The sequence below is a fragment of the Andrographis paniculata genome, unplaced genomic scaffold (assembly GCF_009805555.1).
Source record: "Andrographis paniculata isolate CXL003 unplaced genomic scaffold, ASM980555v1 Contig70END, whole genome shotgun sequence".
Lineage (NCBI taxonomy): Eukaryota > Viridiplantae > Streptophyta > Magnoliopsida > Lamiales > Acanthaceae > Andrographis > Andrographis paniculata.
In genome coordinates, this window is record NW_026137607.1 from 3267370 (window position 1) to 3276078 (window position 8709).

The 8709-nt window shown below is 33.9% G+C and overlaps 1 protein-coding gene across 1 annotated transcript; it reads right to left on the reverse strand.

The window, feature by feature from the left end:
* Nucleotides 1–489: 489 nt before the first annotated feature.
* LOC127264417 (PLASTID TRANSCRIPTIONALLY ACTIVE protein 6, chloroplastic) lies at nucleotides 490–3443 on the reverse strand. The gene is made up of 6 exons (XM_051293946.1): nucleotides 2947–3443; nucleotides 2473–2541; nucleotides 2179–2283; nucleotides 1675–1794; nucleotides 1001–1090; nucleotides 490–909 (listed from the first exon to the last, which is right to left on the reverse strand). Exons 1-6 carry the CDS (start codon nucleotides 3394–3396, stop codon nucleotides 793–795), a joined length of 951 nt encoding a protein of 316 aa, XP_051149903.1. The 5' UTR covers nucleotides 3397–3443; the 3' UTR covers nucleotides 490–792.
* Between the last annotated feature and the right edge of the window lie 5266 nt (nucleotides 3444–8709).

Consider the following 8709-nt stretch of genomic DNA (forward strand, 5'->3'; position numbering starts at 1 on the left):
CTAACATTAAGGAAAGGCGTAATTTTTGTTTAAGTCAATCAAAAAGAGAGACAAATATCCAAGTTTTTGTTGCATTTCTACTTTTTCCCTAGGTGATGATGAGAAGATTTCATCGTTTAAGTCAACCAAAAAGAGAAGGGCAGCAGAGAAAACTAAAAGACCTGGCTGGAAGGCTACTTGGAGATGAGTCTACAATACAAGCTAATAACCAAACAAACCTGACATGGGTAAGTAATCCCATCTTCACATGCAACGAATAGCAATCTAGTCTAATAACATTATCAGCTTCCTTCCATGATTACTAAGCTAACAAATGAACAAAAAACACTTACACCATTATGCAAGCCATAAAACATTCAAAACAATTTCTAATCTACAATTTGATGCATTAAGGTAATTAGGTCATTTTAAAACTGAAAATGTCTTACAGATGTGTCTTACGTATTCATAGGAAGCGGGTGAAAAATTGATTGGTGAAAAAGGCCTAACTTGATGAAAGAGTATATTGCATAGAACATTCGCCGTCATTGGTGATTATATATTATAGTATAAACTAGTTAAAAGATCACCAAAGTTTACCCATTCTCTCCACCATATCTCTACTACTAGGAGTAATCTGACTATCCTGCAGCACTTTCTGCTTTGGCCTAAACAGCCCTGATGATACAATGAAGTTTTACCAGGCTGTCATCATAACATACAAATGTGGCAGCCATGTTGGAGCAACCATATCCTACATTTTTGTTTATTGGTCTTCAGAAGATGGAAGAGACGGCACAATCTGCAGCAGTCCTAAAACCAGTTTGAAATGTTGAAGTCCCTGAGCTTGCTAAGATGTTTTTCTAGATCTGCCCTAGTTTTGCCCCACTCCTCCTCCTCTATTACGGTAGTTGGGTCATCTTGCTCCCCCTGCACATATGAAAAATGGCGAAAGTTGGATGTGAGCCAATGCATGCAATGAAGGGCATAGTAACAAGTAGTTTCTGCATAATATAATTACTGAGGAGATTATTTTGAAGGAGTCCCCGTTGTCACGAACAACAAGCAAATCTTCCTTTCTATCTCGATCTTTCCCTTCAGGAACTGTCACCTGCAGAAAGGAAATGACAAGCATTTGAAAGGTATATCATCAATCGCAAGACAATAGTTTAGCAGCATATCCCTAGAGAACATTTTGTTGCCTTCTGTTTGTTTATTTATTTCTCGGAGTAATGCCATATGAAAGCTATTGTTGACCTTTAAGCAGATTTAACATAGAACCTTATTTATTTAACATAGTGAGGAAGGCCAGAAGCGTAATAAACAAACTTTATGGGTGTTATTGTTTGGGGGATTTTCCCCAATTTCCACTATTCATCAAATTTTTTCCCTTCAAAAACATAAAATCAAACTGCACAATGTTAAGAGATAAATATTAGATCCAATTATTCGAGATTAACAAAACTTAACCACACTTTGCTTGCACAAGTTAGAGGGATCCAACTGTTGAATCATGCTCATTACTCAAAACACAAATTGGCAAAAGTTTTATCAACATGGAAACCCATCTAGTGAAGTGTGTGTTACAACAAAAAGTTAAATTAAATGAATCGCAAATTCATATCACTACTCAAATTGAATAAATCAGTGCGGACAATAGCAATTGCAAGGCAAGTATGAGAACGAGAGAACTACCACAACTTTTGCCCTCGTAATTGACTTTGTTCTTGAATCTATAACATAGATCTCCTCAAAATCCAAAGCAAATTCAGGATCACCCAACCGACGGTTCCTGTAGTGTTTTGTCAAAAATATCTGCGGAAAAGTGAAATAATATCAAATTATTAGAACAAGGATCCCACTAAGATTGAGCAATTTCAAGCAAAGACATGTACTTGTAAACTTATTACATTGCTCACTTGAGTGAATAAATCCAAAGAATTATCCAACACCGCCAACAAGTTTGAACAAGGGCAATATCACTTATTATATGAAATGCCCAACGTCATGCCAGAGCAAATATAACATACAAACTTCACAAAGAATCCTGATTTCAAATCCAAACAACTTATATAGATTAAACTTCCAGCACATAATTCATAAACAATAGCAGAGAAACCAATCTCACAACTAGTGATGACAGAGAATTTCAATTTATAAGTAAACACTCATTAGAAGCATCAGATGTTTAGTTCATACCTTCAGGATTTCCTTCTCAGATTTATACAGGGGGTCTCTTGGTGCATCAATTGGTGGCTCAGTGACGTTGTAGCGCCCATAATCAGTCTGCGCACAGCGGATATACTGCCATTCCAATAGAAGTGTAGGAGTTCAATTATAGTTGTGCTGTCAAACAAAGAATACTACGTCTTTGTGTAATGTCGAATGCAAATTCTAGGAAAGGTCCAATAGTCAAGCTAAAAAATGGTTTAATACCAGAATTTTTATCAAGAAATATTAATCTGAAGCACAACCAGGGATAAATATATCTACCTTTTGAGGCATCGGTGCAAGAATCTTTGGAATTGAATATACATCAGTGTCCGGGGGAGTAACGTACATCTACATGCAAGAGCATCAACAATCAATTAACAGCAACTCATAACACAACACAAGCATCACGACTTAAAAACCTAGAGCAATTTGTACTATTATCACATCCTCCGGAGTAACAAGAGTTCGAAAATCCATCCACATTGATGAATCTAAGCTGATAATCACAGGTAACTCTGCATAATGCCAAGAACCGTCATAACCCTAATAGCACATATGAAAACATGAGAGATATACTTGACATATAACCACAAGTTTCACCATCATCCAAACGAAGATAAAAACAACATTGCACAAACAACAGCGTTATAATACATGGAAGAACTGAGATACCAGAACATTATACATCGAGGTTCATAAGCAAGCATGCATCTACCAACGGCTAAGAAAGTACCGGGACAGAGAAAGCCCCACCTCGCGAAAATCATACACGTCGTTTTCTGGGTCAGGCGGCTTCCGAATGAAAAAATCACAATCCATAAGACAAATTTTATGAAACTCTTCTTCATTTATTCTATAATCAACGGTTTTCTCAGGATCCCAACCCTGAGTGTACACGAAACTCTTACTATCCACCATCTCAATATCGTCCCCTCCACCTTGCCCCACTGCGGAGTCGTAATCGACATCGAAGTCCTTCTTATTGTCGGCCTCCTCAACGTCGTCTTCGTCCATTTCATAGTCGTCAGGGCCTACTTCATCTGCGTCCCCATCGTCCGCCCATGCTCGGAAGTCTAGCCTCGGTGCTACGGGCTGCATCAAGCTCGGAGGCTTGAGAATACTTGGTTTCGGAAACGTAATCGGTTGGATTCTTGAGCGATTTACAGGAATAATGGGCGTCAAGAGCAGCGTGGCTGCGTACATGGCGGCGTTCCGACGGCCGGCGGGACCGGATGTTAGGCTATCCAAGCAGAGGAGGATGGGATAATGAGACCATCTAAACCCACAGTATAGACTTACCCATTCGGTTCCGAACCGCCAGTTCGACCCGGCGGTTCAAACCGAAACCGTCGCTCCGAACGGTTCGATTTTGGATTGTGATTTTTCCATTTGTGATTTTCCCAAACCGAGTGAACCGGTTCGATTTTTTATTTCTTTTTTTTGTGTAAAAACCAATTTTAGTTCCAATCAAACCTATTTCTTTTTTTTTTTTGGTCTCATTCAAAAAAATTATCAAAATTAATTCTATACAAAAAAATAAATTATCATTTTTGGTCCATGTTGGAAATTTTGGTCGTTTGAGATCTAACCTGTCAAGTTCATTGATAAATAATTAGTTGGTCTACTCCGTAGCCCGACCCACCGGATCGGTCCAACCCTTTAATCCTAAACCCATATATCCCAAACAGATTTAGTTAAGGGTTTGTAAGGTAGTTGATTTTGGATATAACCGAGTGTATATCTAATTAGATATAAAATGTGAGATTGGGGGTTTTAGATGGGAGTCATTTGAGAGAGTAAGAGAGAGAGGGAGAGAAACCGCAAGTATTCTGATGACTCCAAATATGAGCATATTTTTCGTTTGACAAAACTATGTATTACTTGAATTTTTGTATAAAAACTATCACCATATTTGATTTATGGCATACTTTATTGATCTGTCTCGTTTGGCATGATCCAGAGTTGGTTTGTTGAGATTATTAATAATTTTTTGTCCTTTTAAGCGGTGATATGAGTTCAAAAAAGCTAAGGCATATAAGATAAGCGATAGTCATTTCCTTTCACAAGCGACGACTCCATCGCTCAGAAAAGCTAAGGCAGGAGAGGCAAGCGAAAGCTTCTACCGTTCGCAAGCGATAGCCACCTCCGCTTGCAAGCGACGCTCCATCGCTCAGGCCAGCGACTAGACATCCACCGCAGCGAAGCGATGGCAACTCTGTGCAAATATCGCCTTAGGGTGTGTTTGTTTGGGGGTTTGGATTTTGAGTTGAGATTTGAATAGTAAAAATTTTGAATTTGAATAGTTGTATGATGTGATATAAATAGGTGTTGATGTGATGTTTTGAATGTAAAATTGATTTTTAGTATAATATAAAAAATAAAAAATAGGTATTTGATTTGATGTTTTTAGGAGGGAAAAATTGGATGAATAGTGGAAATCTAATCCAATCCCTCAAACAAACACACCCTCGGTACAACCATTCCACTACCAGCCAGCACAGACAAACCCGCTCAGTTGCGCTGATGCCCTCCAGTCATCCGGCAAGCGAGGAAGATCTGCGCCCTTACAAGCCCAAGCAAGCGAAGCACCATGGGAGTTATGGCCATGCTTCAATAGAATAACCGCCACCAACTGCCTAACTACCTAGCAATTGGAACTACTTTGTAACTACTTGCAACTGCTACTTCCACCAACTATAAATAGGGTCAGATATCTGTATGTAAAATATACTTCGAGAGGAGTATACTAGTACTTCTTTTTAGCGCATTCTAGCTGTCTTCCTGTCTCCCGAGAGTTCCAACCCTGTAAGGGAGTTCTCAGCATGAATGGCTAGGGGAGTTGAGATTTCTCTTCTCCCTTGGTCACCACTTTACTGTTTACTTAGTTTAGTTTATCGTTTTAATTACAGTTTTTGTAGAATTAGAAGTTCCTACTTTGGTAGTAAGTAATGAAATATCATTTATTCTTCGTCATCACTTCTTCCATACTTTTCACATTTATATAAACCCTAGTTGTAAAGAATTTCAGTTCTTTGAGAAAGAACGCAGAAAGATTGATTATTCTAGCCTTGTCTTTTTGTCACAAACAGATTCAAGGTAGTTTAATGTAATTAAGTACGCGGGAGCCTTGTCGACCTGCTTAATTACTGGTCTGAATTCAATTTCGATTAAAAAGATGTAACATAAGGGTAAAGTCACTAATGAGACAGATTTTCGGAATAATTAATGGGACATAGGCGGTGGTCTATTGGGTTGTAGAAGTTCCTAGTGACAGTAGGGTTTCTTTCTTATAATATTTTGATTTTGGGCGTCATTAAAGTCTTATTATAAATCCCTTAAGGTCAAGTACCAGCGATAAAATTTTTTTATAATATGGTTTATATATTTACATTACTCTCTCCCACAGCTTTCGTATTATACATATATGCTCCGATTAAACACAAGCACCATCCGCTCATTTCCTCCAGAAAAAACCTGGTCATTGAGTAACGTACAGTTCAGACACATCACCTCTTCATCACTCTCTACCGCTCAATTTATATAAATATATGTTGTGTCATCCACTCATGTCCCTCTCAGTCACCCATCGTTGACATCTCCCCCGCTCACCACCGCTCCACTCACTGTCGCTCATTTTTACCGTTTTCAAACTCGCTTCTAAGCGGGTCACCTTCTTACTGCTTTTTTCGCCGTTTTCACTAGATCAAAATTTGATTTAATTTTGCGACTTAAAATCCTTGTATTCGACCTGGAAACTCACCAGTTAAAGAGTATAAATAATTATGATAAACGATTCAGGGTCTACGATCACAAACTTTTGTTATATCTGATCGCTCACTATAATTCCTTACATCTTAACCTTCGAACAAAATTCCCTGTATTTTAACATATATCAAAATCTTGTTGTCATCTTCGGTGAGAGGTTCTCCGGTGAGTGATTCCGGTGATAGTCAAACATTTTGTATGTGCCAATTCCGGTGAGTGTCGAAGCTTAGAGTGACGAGCCGACCTCCACATTGAGGGATGATTACCTCGGGTCATTCATGTGCCATGGACTGAGCTGAAATCCTACCGTCCCTCTCGCCGGTGAAATCGAGAAAGATCGGAGATGATGACTGCCGGAGTTCACCGCTGCTGTCCCGTTGTTTGTCGGTGTAAATTTGAAGGAGTCGTTGGTCGGAGCCACAGCTGGGTCGCCGCCTGGGTGATGCCGGAGCAAAGTTTCTGTCCGCCGCCGACCGCTGCTGCTGGTCGTGGGATGATGGTTTCTGTTCGTCGTTGTCAATCCGTCAACGGAAATAATTTCTTCTCAATTCCAAAGATAGTCACGAACAGGGAGTGCTTTAATTGCTCTTTAATTAACGTCTGTTTGCTTTGGTTATTTGATTTCAATTTCAGTATTGTTTGAGACTTATTAATATATGTTAATTCATTTTGATTTCAATTTAATTTAATTTGGGTTTATTCAAATTTTAATTTCGCTACTAATTAATTTGTATTTTGTATACGAAATTTGTTCGATAAATCTAAATATTCGAAAATAAATTTCAACGAAATAAGTTGAAATGACCATAACGGAAGCGTGTTAATTCAATTAAGCAATATATTATTATATTTTATACAACACAGGCGTATTAAATTTTAACAAAGCCCTATTCAAATTCAAGCAACAATTACAAATTCAAATTGGCTATGGGTTGTAATAATTGTGTGGGCCCACACTATTATGATTATATTTAATATTTATCTATAATATTTATTTTTTAAAATTAATATATTTAATTATATATACATTAAATTTATATATTTAATAACATTTAAAATTAAAATTTGTGGTAAGCCCGTGTTATCCACAATAGTTTTAAAAAACATCAATTATATTGTTTGTATTTTGCGTTATTGTTTTTTATTAAAAATATTTTTATATTTATATAATTTATTTCATAAAATCACTGAATTTGTATTATAAGTGATTAATAGAAATATTTTTATTTTTATTTATATATTACATATTAATATAATAATTAATATTTAAATATTAATATTTCTCTTCTTGTAAGATAAAGGCAATATTAATTTTGTATATAAATTTATATTTAAATTTTAAATTAATATTTCACTGTATCAAATCACTTTATATACTTTCTTATACTAATTTGTTAAAAATTATTTTATTCATTTTCTTTAGCAACGTTAAACTTAGAAAAATATTCTTAAAATGTCATTATCAATATATAGCGAATTTACTACTATACTTTTTTTAACAGCATAATTTTATTAATATTAAAAAATCTCGATAAATAAACAAACTAATAGATATATATATATATATATCCAATAGAGTGACTATAAATTTTTTTAATAATCACAATAGTTATAAAATTACTAATTTAACAAATATTATGCAAAAAACAAAATATATATAATTTGTGTAATTTTTAAATATAATTTTTACTAAGAATAGTTGCAAGTGATCTAAAATAATAATAGTATTAAAAATATAATTTCAATATTTATATTTGATTATTGAAAAAAAATATATATATAATGATATTTAAGGGAAAATAATTTAGTCCCTCCGTCCCAATACAATAGTCTTGTTTACCATTTTTGTCCATCTTAAAACAATAGTATCATTTTCATAAATAACCATATCACTGTAAAACTATTCATACTTTTTCATTATTATTATACCATTGTCATTTACTCTTACTTTTTACCAACTACCAATATAATATCAGTATTCTTCAAATTTCGTGCCCAACATAATAAAACTATACTTTTTTGGATGAAGAGAGTATTATATAGAAGTATTATATTAATATTTTTATTTATTCTCATTATATAGAAAATTTATAAAAACTTTAATTTTTTAATGAATTATTAAAAATCCATGAATTTTTATCTAAGCGTATAATATGTAGTAGTATGTTTGTTTTGATTTGTGATACACAATAATTTCAAGTTAAAACAACATAATTTATTTTATTTTAATTTTATTTTTATGTTATCCGTGTTTAATTCGCAATTTTATTTTGTTTTATTATTATTATTATTTTTTAAAATATTATAACTGTAATACTCCAATTTTGGAGTATATAAAATAATATTATTATAACAAATAAATATTTTTATAATATTTTGAAATCAAGAAATTAATACTTTGGAATAAATTTTATTCCTATTTTATATATTGATTATGATTGAAAAAACTGTTGAACGGATAAATATAGATAAACATAAATATAATATATAATATATATAATAATAATAATATAATAATAATAAAGATAATGATGATGAAGATAATATTTATAATATTAATAATAATAATAACGTTAATAATAATAATAATAATAATAATAATATAATATATATAATAATAATACACAAACCCAAACCTTACCTGCGAAGGACGATCAAAGCAGAAGAACGCGAAGGAGAAAGAAGAGAAAGAAAAAAAGAAGAAAGAAAAAGATTTAGTCGTTTGATTTTGATTCCGACTTCGGTATTGTA

Bases quoted from the DNA above. Each gene is read 5' to 3' on its own strand.
- LOC127264417 (XM_051293946.1), bottom strand. From the start codon at position 3,396: ATGTACGCAGCCACGCTGCTCTTGACGCCCATTATTCCTGTAAATCGC. The intron at 2,542-2,946 runs GTGGGGCTTTCT...TCTTGCATGTAG, and splicing joins ACGTGTATGATTTTCGCGAG to ATGTACGTTACTCCCCCGGA. The intron at 910-1,000 runs GTAATTATATTA...TCATATGTGCAG, and splicing joins CCTTCAAAATAATCTCCTCA to GGGGAGCAAGATGACCCAAC.